At 37.8% G+C, this 17,264-nt stretch overlaps 1 protein-coding gene across 1 annotated transcript in view; it reads left to right on the top strand.

Annotated features, from left to right (window-relative positions):
• The window catches only part of SRBD1 (S1 RNA binding domain 1), a 324,250-nt gene that overhangs the window by 95,798 nt on the left and 211,188 nt on the right, over positions 1-17,264 (top strand). The window contains exons 9-10 of the mRNA XM_006882310.1: positions 1,307-1,410; positions 6,878-6,985. Of these exons, the coding sequence (XP_006882372.1) occupies positions 1,307-1,410; positions 6,878-6,985 (212 nt within the window). The remainder of the gene's footprint in view (positions 1-1,306; positions 1,411-6,877; positions 6,986-17,264) is intronic.

Consider the following 17,264-nt stretch of genomic DNA (forward strand, 5'->3'; position numbering starts at 1 on the left):
AAGTATGTTAGGTGGAACCTCAGAATCCTTGCCTCCAAAGAGCCGCCCAGTTTAACCCTTTTCAGGATGAATCTGTTTGTTTTCTTAGCAGTCCAGGGTACTCTCAATACTCTTCTCCAGCACCACAGCTCAAAAGCATCAATTCTCCTTCTATCCTCCTTGGTCATTGTCCAACTCTCTGATGCATGAGACTAGCTATGCTCAATAGTTAGAGTTAATAGCAATTCACATGATACTTAGGATTAGGTTTACTTGTGTTTATTTTTTAATATCTTTTCACAAATACAAAAAAACCCCACAATCATCCCTCTCTCAATGATCATTTTTGATTATTGTTGTTTTGTGGCATTGAGTCACCTGCAACTTATAGTGACCCTGTGTATAGTCGCTCTGAACTCTGCTCTATCCTGATCCAGTCTCATGCTCTGACACACCTACCCACGTTATCCCAGTTAATGTCAATCCATCTCATCCAGGGTCTTTCTCTCCTATTCTGTCCCTTCTCCTGAGACTGATCCCTCATGGCCACAAGTCCACAATCTTGCCTCCAGAGAGCAATCTGGTTTCACCATCTCCAGGATAAACTTAATTGTTCTCTTGGCAGTCCATGGTATGTTCAATACTCTTCTCCAGCAGTACAACTCAAAGACATCAGCTCTTCTGTCATCTTTGGGCATTGTCTAGCTCTCTGAGGCATAGCAAGTAATTGCAAAGTGCGTGAATCAGGCACGTTTTAGTCTCCAGACTGACATTGTTGCTCTTCAGCACTTTTGAGATATGCCTGACTGCTGGTGTCAAGAGTGTTGATTGTGGAGCTGAGCAAGCTGAAATTACTAACAACCTCAATCTCTTCTTCATCTATCATGGTGCTGCCAGTTGGCCAGTGGTGAGCAAAATGTGAGGGGAAAAAAACCTTTTGTGTTCTTGATGTTGAGCTTCAATCCATTCTGAAGACTGCAGACCGACTCTAAATGAGAGTTTAGATCACCCAAACCTCTTTCTGTTATAGACTTTGTGTTTGTTTTTAGTTTTCAAAAGTATGATACAGTTTTATTTATCTGTAAGGTGTTTTACTTGAAAGAATATAAATATGTGATGATTTTTTAATAAGTTCTTGGAAACTAATAGAGAATTAATATGGCTAGAATCAATGCCACTTGATTCTTTTTTCTTTATTGATTTCTATGGCCATACCACCCTGAATGCGCCTGAGCTCATCAGGTCTTTTCTGATTAGGTTCATCATTTAAATATTTATATATCATTATTTAAAATCATTATCTTTGCTATTATATGTTTGCTTTCAGATTTTGGCAATTAATCGTGGAGAAAATTTGAAAATATTGACAGTCAAGATCAACTTTCCTGACCAAGTGAAGAATGAATTTTGTAGATGGTGTATCCAAAACAGGTCTGTGTATAGATTTTTAGAGCAGTTTCCCCCTCCTTGGAAAATATTATATGGAAACTACATGAACACATATAGAAAGGTATTCATAACATTAAAAAAACAAGTGAGCTTGAGGAGCTCTGGTGGCCTAGTGGTAAGGAGCTGCAACTACAATCGTAGAGGCGCATGGTTCGAATCCACCAAATGCTCTGCTGGGGAAGGAGGAACAATCTCCTCCTGTACCAGTCAGATCTGATTTGACGGTACACTCACACAAAGATAATAAAATTAAATTAAAAAAAAAAAAAACCAAAACAAGTGACAGAACGATATTCGTAGTGTCCCTCAAAATGTAGATATTTTGTTCTAGATAATTATTTTTAAAAACACTTTTTGTGATTCTTGTGAACGTTTTTAAGAGCACTTTGTATTTCTTTTTAAGTCATTCATTTATTCTATAACATTAATTACTATAGACACGATGTTGGGTTTCCAAGGCTGTGAGTCTTTATGTGAAAAAGCTGCCTGTCTTTGTCCCATGAAGCAGCTTGTAGGTTCAAACCTCAGACCTCCTGATTAGCAAGCAGTCTCACTAAGAAGAACTAAGCCACCAGATTTCCGTAAATGTATAAAAATGCTTTGCTCTTCAGTTGATTCTGACTCATATCAACCCTCTATCCAATTTCTGAAGCATTAAATATATATGCAGGATGACTAAAATATATAAAGTACTATGAAATTATGAGCCACATCTGTTTGTTGAAACCTGTCACTTGGTATTTCATGAATTGTTAGGCCTTATTCTTTTGCCAGTGTTTCAACAGAGAGATGCATCCTTATATATATTTTTCACATGTTTCAACAAACATGCAACCCTAGATGTGCTCTCTTGGCTGTGCCAAGAAGTTTGTAAAACAGCTTTCTGGCCCAGAGAATGGAGGAGATCTATATTTGATTCCATTTGCATAAAGGTGATCTAACAGAATATGAAAATTAGTGAACAATATACTTATTAATAACACATTCAAGTAAAATCTCGAAGAGTATTAAAAAAAAAAAGGAACAGTACATTGAGAACTGCCAGAGATTAATTCTTAATACTGAAGAGACTGTGGTACCAGGGATTATTGCTCATGTCAAATGGATCTTGTCTGAAAGCAGAGAGTACCAGAGGATACTTGTGTTTTATTGACTATGTAAAGACATTTGGTAGTATAGAACATATCAAATTGTGACTAACATTAAGAACAATGGGAATCCCAGAGCACTTAATTGTGCTCATGCCAAACCTATATCTAGACCAAGACGTTTTTGCCTGATCAGAGCAAGGGAAAATCAAGAAAAGTGTACCTCAGGTCTATAGCCTTTCTCAATATCTATTCAGTCTTTATACTGAGCAAATAATTTAAGAAGCTGGACTTTATGAAGAAGAATGTGCATCAGGATCAGAGAAGATTCATCAGCATCTTGTGTTATGCAGATGACACACCCTTGCTCGCTTAAAGTGTAGAGGACTTGGAGCACTTGCTGCCAAAGATCAATGGCTGTAGCCTTTGATGTGAATTATGTTGGAAGAATCTGTTCTTGAAAACAATGTATTAGATTTTTGTAAATAGAAAAGTATAAAATGAAAAAAAAAGTCAACTTTGGGAAAGGAAAAGGAGGGAGAGGGGATAAAATGTTTCAACAATGAATGAATGAAAATCTAACTTTTTTGTAAACATTTGTTAAAATCACAATTAAAATAAAAAATTTTAAAAAAGAAAATTCCCACTACTGTGTCAGTAGACACCATCACGATATATGGAGAAAAGATAGAAATTGTCAATGATTTTGTCTTACTTGGATGACAATGATGTTGGAAATCAAAAGATGTGATGCATTTGGAAAGTCTGTGCTCAGGGACCTCTCCAAAGTGCTGAAGAGCAAGGATGACAGCTTAAAGACTAAGATGTGTCTGACAAAAGCCATGTTTTTTTCCTTTACTTGCTATGCATCTTGAGTTTGACAATAATTATAGATACCAGAAGAAGGATCAATGCCTTTGAGATGTGGTGCTGGATAAAGTAGTAAATACCCAGTAGACTTTCAAGAAAACAAATATGTCTTATGTTTCAGGAAACTCCTTAATGGGAAGGATGATGAGACTTCCTCTCACATACCTTGGGCATATTGTTTGATGGGGCCAGTAATTGGAAATGGACATCATGCTTGAGAAAGTGAGGGGTCAGGGAAGGAAGGGAAGATCCTCAATGAAATAGACTGACACACTGGCTGTAACAATGGCCTCAGTTGTGGCAGAGATGATGAAGATGGCATAAGACAGGGCAGGGCTCTGATCTTTCCTTTATACATCAATTGTGAGTTGTGGTCAAATTGATGGCACCTACTAGCAACATATAATGATGAAAAGTAAATGAAATAATTCGTTCTTCTAACTCAAAATGAACCTCTAGGATAGACTAGAATTGCCCACAGAGTTTCCATGGTTACAGTTTTTGTGAAAGCAGACTGACACATATTTTAACTGTGGGGCTATATGGTTAACCTCTATACTACCTGGGCTCTAAATACATGGGACAGTCCTATAAAATGAAATTTTCTGTGCTCAAGAGCTAAGCTTTAAAAAAAAGTAGATTTAAAGAAAAGGGTTTTTTTTTCTATACTCATTTTTGTTTTAAATTAATAACTGAAACTAGACGAAGTTATCTGTCTTTATCTCAAATCTCAGAGAAAAGCGTTTTTTTTCTTTGCTGAAATTGTGAATATTATTTTCTTTTTAACAAGTGGCTAATCAGTCACTTTCAAAACATACAGATTAGGATTTGAGTTGTGTCCAGTTATTAAAAATACTTTCCTGTCCCCGCTAAGTGTTTGTTCTAGTTGTATAGTACGCAGCCCTGCCAACCGTAAGCTGAGCCTCTCTGTGGGGGAAAGATGGGCAGCTTCCTCCTGTGTGGTTGACAGCCTTGGAAATGGGAGTGTCAGCTAGGTGCCACCTTGATGGCAATGAGAGAGAGAGAAAGACAGAGAGAGAAAGAGCAAGTTTTGGGTCTTTATCCTTCATTTGTATTCTTCTTGGTGGACAGCTTATAGCATGTGTTTTATAATAGGGAGTTTGTTTAAGTGAGGTCCTTTATTTTAGTGGTGTTTGTTTAATTAGAGGGAGAAATAAGTTTTAGGATGTTAACCTTGGAAAGCAGGCTCATTATAGTTAATTTTAAAGTTACTTTAAGGGCTATCTGAGGTCTGTGAATTCACTCTAAGGAGCCCTTGGGGCACAATGGTTTCTCTCTTGGCTGCAAACTGAAAGACTAAGCTTTGATTTCCCCTGCTACTCTGTGGGGAAAGACCTGAGCTTCTGTAAAGGTTCTAGCTCTCAGAGCCTTATGGGGTTGTTCCAGAGTTTCCTAATGGTCACTCTAAGTGAGGATTTAAAATAAGGACATTACTGTGGCACACAGTAACATCAAGCTGAATTTACTACACTACTTTTGGTTTATTTGTGTGCCAAGCAGGGGTTTTAACTCTGGTGGCTTAGTGGTAAGGATTTATATTGCCAATCCAAAGGAACACAATTCACATACACCAGCTGCTTCATAAGAGAAAGATGGATAATCCCTTTCTTTGTGATTTATTACCTTTGAAAACCACTGGAGGGGCAGTTATTAGCTCTGACTTGATGATACACAACAACAGCAACAAATGTGCCAACCACTGTGCCCAGAAGATGAGTAGAACTTTTTAGGCCAAGGAACAAAAAAGAGTTTCTGTAATGTGGGAAATAGGTATAATTGTTATACTTCAGGGCTGGATCTTAGTGGTGTTATTAAGGTAGCCTCAATATCAGCAAAATCTTGACGGATCCAGGAAGCATCACAGGAAAATGTAGTGAGTGCACAGTCACTGTACCAAAAAAATTGGTTGATACGGAACCATTTTAGGAAGATCAAGAATGATGGCAAAGAAGGAAGGTATTCAAGTTGCACTGAAGGCATTAGCAAATAAATAAGTGGTAAGAATCTGTACTGCAATCCCGAAGGCGTGCGTTTTGAATTCGCCAGCTGCTCCGTGGGAGAACGTTGGGCAGTCTACTCCTATGTGATTTTAGCCTCTGAATGCCCACTGGAGGGTCAGCTACAGTTTGTTTCTGACTTGATGGTACACAACAACAACAACAACAACAACAACAACAACAATAATAAGAACAACAACAACATTTTTCATGCTATATATTTGTTTAAATACTTAATAGAAAGAATGATGCATGTTTTGCCAGAAGGCAGAAATGAAATTTAAAACTATATACTTACCTAATAAAACTTTCCATGGGAGGGGTTCAGCTAGTTGTTATTCACCAACTTTTGGTGTTATATGTAACAAGTTGCTTGTTTACATACAGATAATTGAATTTGTTTCCTAGCCTGGATAATTAAGGGAGGTAAGAGTTCTTCTAAGATGTATAAATGTTTTAATAGAAATGAAGAATAGTGTATAATTGGCTTTAAATCAGTAATCGTTGAGGGACGAGTGCACAGATACTGTTAATGGTGAAAACACACAGCCGTGCTGGTTCTGATTTTTCTCTTTGACTTTTCTTCCAGTGTCCTGACATCTGAACATCTTGTTTTTGTTGTTAAGTGCCGTCGAGTCGCAGGCGACTCATAGCGACCCTATGAAGGACAGTCCTCAATGCTTGGGTGTCTTTCATTGTCTCTCCAGCAGGTTCATAGGGTTTCCAGAGGCAAGCTCTTATGGAAGTGGATGCCAGTCCTGCTTCTAAGCTTGGCAAACTACATAGAAGAGAATAGCACAGATGCCGTTAATGGTGAAAACACGCAGCCATGCTGGTTGTGAATTTTCTCTTTGACTTTCTTCCAGTGCCCAGACATTTGATCGTCTAGCACTTGAATATCTCAGATTTTGTAGATAGTGATGAAAGCGTGGTCTGAGTAGTAGAATAAATTCAACAAGATGGACTGACACAACTAGAGGCTGCGGCAAATTGGAGATGGGGAGGATGGTGCAGGATAGTGCTGAGTTCTGGTCTCTTTTTCATAGGGTCGCTATGAATTGTAGTTGACTCAAGGACACTTAACAACTACAGTGACAACTAGAATAACTGAGGGCAAAGGATAGAACAGAATTTCCTTTTTGTCTACTAAGAGTTACCTCTCAGGAACAGATGAATGGGAAAAGAAAATTACAGTACTCTAGTCATTTCTTGACTTTTTTTTTTAACTCCCAAGTTTTATGTTTAACTTTAGTTACCAGGTTCTGGAAAATTAAAATTCCAGATGTCATCATAATAATTTCCATACACTATAGTCTCTCCTCACAGATTATGTTACCTTGGCCTCTATAAAGGTTTTTTTCCCCTTTCACGGTTCAGCTCTTTCTCCGCACTTCCAGGAACCAACTCATGGTCTTTGAATTGTTATGTCAGTGTTAGTAAATATTGTTACCTATTTTGGTCCTTTTTTTGCAGGTGGAGACCACGTGGCTTTGCAAGACCAGAGTTGATGAAGGTGTTACATAATTCACTGGATGATTCCTTTAAACGTCTTATTTATCCACTCCTCTGTAGAGAGTTCAGGTATTCTGTTACATGTTTTGAAAGACCTGTTCTGTATAAACGTAACTTAAATGTGGTATTTGTTGATTTATCAGCCAGTCGAGGACTGAATCACAAATTCTTACATTTAAGCTTGGATTTATTCTATACATGCATTTAATTACACAGATCATAAAAGATAACATAATATAGCTCTTTTATTTTACTATTATTATTAATTTTAATGAACATTTACAGAGACTTTGGCTTTCCATTCATTCATTGTTGTACTTTTTTCCCCACCCAAACCTCCCCCCAGTACCCTCTTCTCTTTGAAAAGTAAAAGAAAAATTCTTTAATTGTTTTATAATTCCTACCCCCAGGTCCACTCCAATATGCAGCCATCATTCTGGACTCCTGTCATGACAGTAATACTTAATCACATATCCCTTTTAAACAGTTTTCTCCCTCATCTGTTTCAGTGCATTATACATTATTCATTCCATCTTTCTCAGTCTCCCCCCAACCCCAATGTCAGTCCTGTTTTACAACAGTGGCACTATGCAGTATTAGTCCTTTTGAGACTGAGATATTTCACTCAGCATAATGTCCTCCAAGGTCACCCATTTTGAATAATATTTCATGAGTTCCTTGTTTTTCAAAGCAGCGGAGTATTCCACTGTGCAAATATACCACAACTACTCTACCCATTCGTTTGTTGAGGGGCACTTAGGTCGTTTGCAACTCTTTGTTATTGTGAACAATGTCGCGATAAACATGGGTGTGCATATATCTGCTTGGATGTCAGTTATGGTCTCTTTGGGGTATATTCTCAATAGTGGAATTCCTAGATCAAATTGTATTTCTATTTGCAACTTTGTGAGAAAGGGTTCCAGTTTCTCCACAACCTTGCTAGGATTTGTTGTTTGCAATATAGCTCTTAATTATTAACTGATAACCCTTTTCAGAGTTTGACCACTTAACCTTATAGTTTTATGATACGGGGCTTGCAACTTTGATAGCCAGATCAAATAAATGGTTTTATTGAGAAGGGAAGTTAATAGAGAGAAGTAGTTTGAGACAGTTTTTAGCTGTAAGAGAGACAATGAAAGCAAAAGGAAGGCAGTGAAGGACATGATATTTATTACTATGTAGAAGGAAAGCTTATTTTATATTGTTTTGTATTTTTATTTTATTTTAATATTTTTGTGTGAGTGTACCGTCAAATCAGATCTGACTGGTACAGGAGGAGATTGTCCCTCCTTCCCCGGCAGAGCATCTGGTGGATTTGAACAGTGAGCCTCTGGGATATTTTATTTTTATAAAATAAAATTATTTGATTCCAAAGGAACGTTGTTTAGATGACTGCCAGAAAGTGTGAGCAAATATATTTACCTGGAACTGGAGATTTCTAGCCATCCCTTCAGGAATAGCATTCTTTCTAGTTCTTGGGTGGTACTTACCTATTTTCTTTTAGTTGTCATATTGTCCCTTTTGCTTCAGAGGTGTTCTGAGCAGGGAGTGAGGAGATAGTATTAAAAAGCACCTGTGGTTTCTATGTTTGCCTTTTCAATCTAAGTCATGCCGTCTCTGGTTTTATTCTTTTTAGCCTGAACATCAACTAAAAAATATCACTCCTTTTGGAGTTCTGTTTCATCTTAAGTCTGCGTGAACTAATGTTTCTTCCTTTTGAGTGTCCTTGTAATTGTAAGGACCTTGTTTTTAATAAAGGACAAGAGAATAAATTTCATTTCCTTTTATATACTTTTTCTATTTCTTGCCTTCTCATGTGACATAAAATTATAGTGGTGCTTTTGATATTTTTGCATATATTTTGTCTTAAGTAGCTTTCCTATGTGTGGAATGATTTCGCTGAGGTTTTGACATAAGCAGTTTGGTGTGGAATTGTTTTATATCTGTTCTTCTTATGACTCCCACTAGCATTAGGCAGAAGAGCACTTTATTCTAAAATGCTTGTGGTTGAAAAAAAAAGTGTCTTATTTCAAGCCGTAGTTGGTTTGCAGACATTGTCTGCAGATGTGTGGTTTGAATGCCTGAACAACAGTTGGAGTCTCAATTGATTTTTTTAAAAGACAAATACTTTATTTAAAAAGAAATTTGGCCTAATTATCAAACACTTGAGATGGATTATTGTTGTTGTTATGTTGTTAAGTGCCATCGAGTCGCTTGTGACCCTATATACAATAGCCCTGAACTCTGCTCTGTCCTGTGCCATTCGCACTGTCTCTGACACAGCCATCCTGATTACCCCAGTCACTGAATCAATCCACCTCATAGAGCACCTTCCCCTCCTGTGCTGTCCCTCCACCCTCCCAAGCATGATGTCCCTCTCCGAGGACCAGTCTCTCCTTACAACATGTCCAAAGTATGTTAGACGGAGCCTCAGAATCCTTGCCTCCAAGGAGCCAACTGGTTTAACCCTCTCCAGGATCAATCTGTTTTCCTAGCACTCCATGGTACATCCAGTACTCTTCCCCAGCACCACAGCTCAAAGGCATCAATTCTTCTATCCTCCTTAGTCATTCTCCAACTCTCTGATGTATAACAAGTGATAGCAAAGACCAAAGCCTGTATCAGACTCAACTTAGTCTCCAGAGAGACATCATTGCTCTTCGGTCCCTAAAAGCAGACTTTTCCATGGCCTCTATCAGACTCACCTTAGTCTCTAGAGAGACACCATTGCTCTTCAGTACTTTGGAGAGGTCCCTAAGAGCAGACTTTTCCATGGCAATATGTCTTTTAATTTCCTGGCTACTGGTGCCAAGAGTGTTGACTGTGGAGCCAAGCAAACTCAAGCTGTGAACAATCTCAATCTCTTCACCATCCATCCTGATGCTGTCAATTGGTCCATTGGTGAGAATCTTTGTCTTCTTGACATTGAGCCTCAATCCATTTTGGAGGCTGCAGTCCTTGACTGTTGAAGGGAGTGGGTAGAAGTGGATGGGTATCCTGGTGGATGGTGGAGCAGGTAAATAAGTAGGTAAAGACACATGTGCCCAAGGCAGGGACAACACTGATACTGATGGTTAACTCCACAATAAGGGATATATCTTTCAAGTTTCCTGTAAAATGCTGGTCTGTCTGATACTTCTTCAAATCTGAACATTCAGATTAAGACAGATTAGGAAGAAGGATTGGCCATCCACTTCTGAAATAGTAGGCCTCTGGAAACCCTATGTACAAAGAGATGGATTAGTAAAGCAAAAATAAAAGTAAAATAAGCAATTTTATTATCTGCACATTATTGATGTTAACTTGCCTTTTTCTCTGTGTGTCTGGGTATGTATTCAAAGAAGCAATTTTATATTTTACAACCATTTAATCTGTTGACTATGCACCTTATTCATTTTTCTGTGCTCTTAGATATTCTTCTACGTAGTCTTGTAATCTCTTTGTTAAGAAGGAATCTCCGATTGGTGTACACAGTTCGGTGTTTTGACTTCCAGAAACACCGAGAGGCACCTTGGACAGACCTGATGATCATCTTCTGAAAGGTCTTTGCCTTGAATGCATTATAGAGCAGTTGTACCTTGCATCCATGTCACTCATGGGGTTGCAGTTAGCATCAACTCAACAGCAACTAACAATATTTATTTATAACAGCTATCAAATCACATTTGTTGCTGTTATGTGTTGTTGAATAGCTTGTGACTCATAGCGATTCTATGTACAACAGCTCTGAACTCTTTTGTATCGTTAGCCAATGACATTATCTCTGACACAACTACCTTCATTACCCTAGTCACTGAGTCAAAGCATCTCATCCAGGCTCTTCCTTCTTTTGCACTGCCGCTCCACCCTTCTAAGCACCAAATCCTTCTTTAAGGCCTGGTCCTTCCTGGCAGGATGCCCAACATATATCAGATGGAGCTTCAAAATCCTTGCCTCCAAGGAGCAGCCCTGGTTTCACCCTCTCCAGGATGAACCTGTTGTTCTTTTAGCAGTCCTTAACATATTCAGTACTTGTCTCCAGTACCACTACTCAAAGGCATTAATTCTTCTTTTATTATCCTTAGTCATTGTCTAGCTCTCTGATGCAAACCAAGTAATTATGCAGACTATGGTCTGGATCAGGTGTACCTTAGTCTCTAGACTGACACTTCTGCTATTCAGTACTCTGGAGAGGTCCCTGACAGCAGTGCAGTTTGTACTTTGATTTCCTGGCTGATGATACCAAGAGTGTTGATTGCGGAGCCAAGCAGATTGAAGCTGTTAACAATATCAATCTTTTCTCCATCATGATGCTTCCATTTGGCCTAGTAGTGAGAATCTTTGTTTTCTTGCTGTTGAGTTTCAGTCCGTATTGAAGTCTCCAGTCCTTGACCTTCTTCAGCAAATGCCCCAGGTACTCCTCAGTTTCAACAAGTGAGGTTGTGTCATCTGCCTTACACAGGCTGTTGATTAGCCTTCCTCCAATTCTGATGCCACATTTCTCCTCATAAAGTCCAGCCCCTCAGGTGATTGGTTTTGTATTTATAGTGAAAAGATATGGAGATAGGATGAATCCCTGGTACACACTTTTCCTAATTCGAACCATGTAGTGCTTCTTTGCTTTTTTCTGAGACTGCCTCCTGGTCCAAGTGGAGGTTTTTCATGAGCACAGTCAAGTGTTCTAGAATTCCCTTTCTTCTCAATGTTAGCCACAATTTGTTGTGGTCCCCATAGTTAATGCCTTTTCATAGTTATTGAAAAGACATTCCTCTGGTACTCTCTGCTTTACGCTAAGATTCATCTCCTATTCAAAGACATATTGTGATCGGAAAGTTTGCTGTTGGGGACCTCTCCAAAGTACTGAATAGCAATGGTGTGCATCTGATACAGGCCATGGTCTTTGCAATCACTTGTTACGCATCAGCGAGTTGGACAATGACTGGGGAGGATAGAAGCAGAATTGATGCCTTTGAACTGTGGCACTGGAGAAGAGTATTGAATATATATATCATGGACTGCCAAGAAAACAGATTCATCCTGGAGAGGGTTAAACTGGGCTGCTTCTTGGAGGCAAGGATTCTGAAGCTTTGTCTGACATACTTTAGACATGTTGTAAGGAGGGACCAGTTCTTGGAGAGGGACATCATGCTTGGTAGGGTGTAGGGACAGTGCAGGAGGGGAAGACCCTCTATGAGGTGGATTGACTCAGTGACTGGGGTAATTGGGATGGGTGTGTCGGGGACAGTGCAATTGGCACAGGCTAGAGCAGGGTTTAGGTCCATTATACATAGGGTCGCTATGAGTCGCAAGTGACTCGACGGCACATAACAACAACAACAACAGCAACAACAACAGCAACAACAACAACAACAACAACAACAACAACAACAACAACAACAACATAACATCCTTAATGCTACAGCCTTTTCTAAACCCATCCTGCACATCCAGCAGTTTTTTGTTGATGTACTGTTCCAGGTCGTTTTTGGAAAGTCTTCAGTAGGATCTAGCTTGCAGTTTATTATTTGTGCTTAATTCCTTACTCAGTCATCTATTTATATGACTTTTAATAAGTAATTGCTTTATTCATTTTATTACTTTAGAAAGTGGGATAATCTACCTAATAAAATTGTTAGAACATTAAGTGTTCCAAACAGTACAAAATCCACATAAAACACACAGAACTTCACATATCAGATAATAAGTGCTCATTGAACGTTAATTTTTAGTGATTAGTGTTTGTTATTTTGCAAGCTAAACATATAAATATAAAATTTTCATAAACCCTCTTTAGTTTGTCATTAGTATTGTTTCATATGTTTGCTTTTATGTGTATTGTTATTAGCAAAATCTTGGTGCATTTCCTTCTGATTAATTAGAAGTAAATGTTTTAGGTCAAATTGAGGCATATTGTGAAGACTATTTTTTAGTTTTAAAAAATACACCTACTTTTAGGTCCTTCCTAAAGGAAATGTTCCAAAAACAAAACTTAAAAAAAAAAAAATTAGAATACTCCAGAGCATATTCTCAGATCATAACAATGCTATGAAATTAGAAATCAACAACCAGAAGCAGAAAACTCAAGTACGTGGAAACTAAATACCACCCTGCTTGCACGCTACTTGTTAATAGAACCCGTACAATGACATTTAAATATTTCTTAACAATAAGAATGAAAACACAGCATGCTAAAAGAAAAAAGAAGAAACAAAACCAGCACATTAACATCTCCAGCAATTGGAAGAATAACAGCTAGCAAACTCTGCAGTCTCTAGAAGAAAGAAAATCTTTTCATATTCAGGCTATGCTACATGTAACTCAGTGGAGTACATTGTCACAGTGAAAAACAATAAGGAATTCATGAAATTGCACAATGCGTCCAAATCTAGAGGATATTAAGCCGAGTAAAGGAAATCAGTTAAGAAAGGACAAATATAATTTCATAGTTCTAAAAAGTTTAGGAAAGATTTATATGCATAGATGCTCAGTGTATGTTTATCAGAGAGGGAAGGAAGGATGAAGGAAATAAGAAATGTACACATAGATAATACACTTGGGTAGGTGACGAGAATGAGATAGAACATGTGGATGATCTGACATTGTGCATACTACAGTTAATGTTAGAAAATAAAATGTGTATGAATAATTGTTTGAAAAATTGATAGGTTTTGTAAATTTTCCTCATCATACACAAAAACTAAATGAAAGTATACCAGGTTATACTTTTACAGTGGTTAATGAGAATTTTTGCCTCCTACACCAGTTCTAATGTGGATGCTATCATTCTTTTGAGTATTTGGGTGTTTACTATGTGTAGTACATTTTACTGCTAATAAGACAGACTAAAAATTCCACACCAAAAATAGATGGTTGTAGTTGTGCTTAGTGCAAACTTCTAAAGAATGCTGTATATCTCCTTTTTATTCACTGAAGATTGTCAGTTTTAATGTATTTTAAAATTTGTATGTGTTATCTTTTTTTTTTTAAATTTAAAACAATGTTTAGTTTAAGCCTTCTGAGTTCTAAGTCTGTAAATGCATCTGTCATTGGAGATCACCCTCTTTAGGATGGGTGTAGAGCCTCTTTGAACGTGCTGTTGGCTCAGCTATGGCTTGGTTTCACTCAATGGCAGTGAGCTCGAGTTCTTTGACTTAGTTTCCTTTTAGCCTCAAACTCACTTTTCCCCAAGTGTGCTCTGTAGTTTGCTCTATCAAGTTTTCTTTTTACATTTATTTCATGCTCATACATATTTTTAGGCAATCCCCCATTCAGTCATGAACAACTATCTGTATTTGCCATCTTCCATTATGTGTTGGATCTTGCCTTCTCTTTCTTTCATTGTAGTCACACTGCCAGGACATTGTAATTTTGTGTGTGGATGATGTCTTAGTGTCAAGATTGCTTCTGTCTTCTTGTGTTTCCAACAATATTTCATTTTGTTGTTGTCATGTGTCATTGCTTTGAATCCAATCCATAGCTGACCCTCCAGTGGGTTTTCAAAGATAGTAAATCACATGGGAAAAGATTGCCCCAGAGCAGCTGGTGGGTTTAAACTACTTACATTGCGTTTGGCAGCACTGTTCCTTACAACTGGGCCACCAGAGCTCCTGAAATTTCTGTCTCATATCACACTCATCATAACTTATAAATATTTATATGTGTGTATATGTCACACACGTAGACACATACACGCTCACACACACTCTTGTTGTTTGGTGCCACTGAGTCAAGTACGACTCATAGTGACCTATGAACAGCCAACCTCTGCCATCCTATCTCTGAGACTCTAAAACCCATTGCTGGAGTCACCACATCAGTCCATCTTGTTGAAGGACTTCCTTCCCTTTGTTGCCTCTTCATCTTTCTAAGCATGATATTCCTTTCCAAGGAACAGCCTTGCCTAGCTATATAACCAAAGTATGAACGATGAAACTTCGTCATCCTTGCCTTCAGAGGACACACTGTCTGCATGCTCTCCAGGACATATCTGTTAGTTCTTTTGGCAGTCCATGGGACACTCAGTACTCTTGTTCAGCACTACAACTCAAAGGCATCAATAATTCTTCTGCATCCTTATTCACTGTCCAGCTCTCAGATGTGTAGCAGATGATTGAGAATTCTATGGCCTCTATCAGGCATACCTTAGTTGTCAAAGTTAGATGTAAATGGTGACGTGGAAAGTATTTAACTGTTGTATAGGAACATATATGACTTGTAGTTGTCTAGCTTATTCTTACTCACACATCTTAGGTTTTACTGTTCACTCAGTGATATAAAACTTTTTGCTTTTTCTCTAATGTGCCAGTTTGCCTTTGTATATACCAGCTCTCTTACCTGGACTGCTTTCTCCCAGGCTTCCATCTATTTACTGTCTCTTTTACTTGATTAACTTTCCCTTGTCTTTCTTGCTAAATTTTCTCTTAGAAAGTTTTCCTAATTTACGTACTTCTCTCATATATTTTCTATAGTATAATACCTACTGTTTATTCTTGTCTTTTTAAGAGTAACTTTAGGGCAGTAACTTTATCATTTCTATTTTCTTTTTACTCTCATCATAGTACCTTATGTAAAACCTACAATAAATATTGACTCACTAATAAGTAAAGACCTTAAAATGGAGATCAGAAATGCTTTATCCTACTTTTCGAGACAGTGACTGCTTGTGTGTCAGGAAGTGTGAGGATAGAACAGGGTTCAGATCTTTTGTTCTTAAGGTCATAATGAGTCATCCTCAACTCAGCAGCACCCAACAACAACATAAGCAACAACTTTTCATCTTTATGTGAAACCTAAACTTAGACCAAAAAGCTGTTGTCCAAACAGAGCAGTTGTACTTTGCGTGGTTTAAAATGAAGAAAGGTGTGTGTTAGGGTTGTATCCTTTCTGCATATCTATATTGTGAGCAAATAATTTGAGAAGTTCTTTATGAGGAGGAATGTGGCATAGGATCGGAGGAAGACTAACTAACAACTTGTGTTATGAAGATGACACAATTTTGGTTACTGAAAGTGAGGAGGACTTGAAGCCCTTACCCTAAAAGATTAAAGAGTACAACTTTCAATATGGATTTCATTTCAACATCAATAAAACAAAAATTCTCTCCACTGGACCAATATCAGTATCATGATAGGTGGAGAAAAGATTGAAATTGTCAACAATTTCATCTTACTTGGATTCATAATCAACACCCTTTCTATCAGGGGATCAGGAGATGCATTACATTGAATTGGGCAAGTCTGCAGTCAGCCACCTCTTTAAATTAAATTAAATTAAATTAAATTAAAGTGATGATATCAGTAAAGGTAACAAGCACCTGATTCATGTCATGGTCATTTCAGTCACTTGCTAAGCATCTGAGAGCTGGACAGTGAATAAGGATGGTGAAAGACTTGATGCCCTTGAGCTGTGGTATTGGAAGAGAACACTCAGTAATCTCATGGTCTGCCAAAGAACAGATAAGTCTTAGAGAAGGTGAACACAGAGTGCTCCTTGGCGGCAAAAATAGTAAGACAGTTTCTCACATACTTTGGCCATGTTGTTAGGAGAGGCTAGTCCTTGGAGGGTGAAATCATACTTGGAAAAGTGGAGGGTTGGTGAAAGAGAGGAAGATCCGCAACCAGTTGTACTGACAAAGTGATTGTAGCAGTGAGCTTAAGTGTGTTAGAAATGAGGAGGATGGCACAGTAAAGGGCAGGGTTCAGAGAGATTGTTCTGAACAACAGATCTGGTTACTATGAATTAACTACTTAACGATGCCTAACAATAACTTTTCATCTGGCTTAGCTAAATTCAGGGAAAATGACATGAGAACTATGATATTGTAGAGTTTGAGAACATGAGAGAGAATAAAAGAGGAAGTAGAATTATGGCAAAATGTATGTGTGTTCATGTGTCAGATAGTTTTATCTTCTCGGTGATATGCAATATATTTTGAGTGACATGACATGGTTTAATAGAGAAGAGTTCCTATTTATAAATTCTTGTGAATATCAACCCAAAATGTGGACCAAAACTTCAGTAAAAGCTTGATTCTAAATAGTTTTAAGTTCAATATAGACATGTTTTTATCCTTGTATTTTTTTCATTAGGCTTTTAATAAGTTCTTTGAATAAAATCAGCAAGTTATTTAATTTGCATGGTCATGTTTCTGAATTGGTTGTTGGTGCCTCTGGTCAAGTAACATCACTGTGAAAATGTTTAGACAGTAGAGGTAAGGAATGGTGACTCCCAGGAGGATAACATTATTTTTATAAGGAAATGTGTGTGTATGTGTGTGTGTGTGTGTGTTTGCATGAACATGCATGTGCACATCTCATTTTCATCATTTTACTCATCATATCTGTATGATATACACATAAACACACACACA

The sequence above is a fragment of the Elephantulus edwardii genome, unplaced genomic scaffold (genome assembly GCF_000299155.1).
Source record: "Elephantulus edwardii isolate Elephantulus edwardi_28Jun2011 unplaced genomic scaffold, EleEdw1.0 scaffold00019, whole genome shotgun sequence".
Classification (NCBI taxonomy): Eukaryota; Metazoa; Chordata; class Mammalia; order Macroscelidea; family Macroscelididae; genus Elephantulus; species Elephantulus edwardii.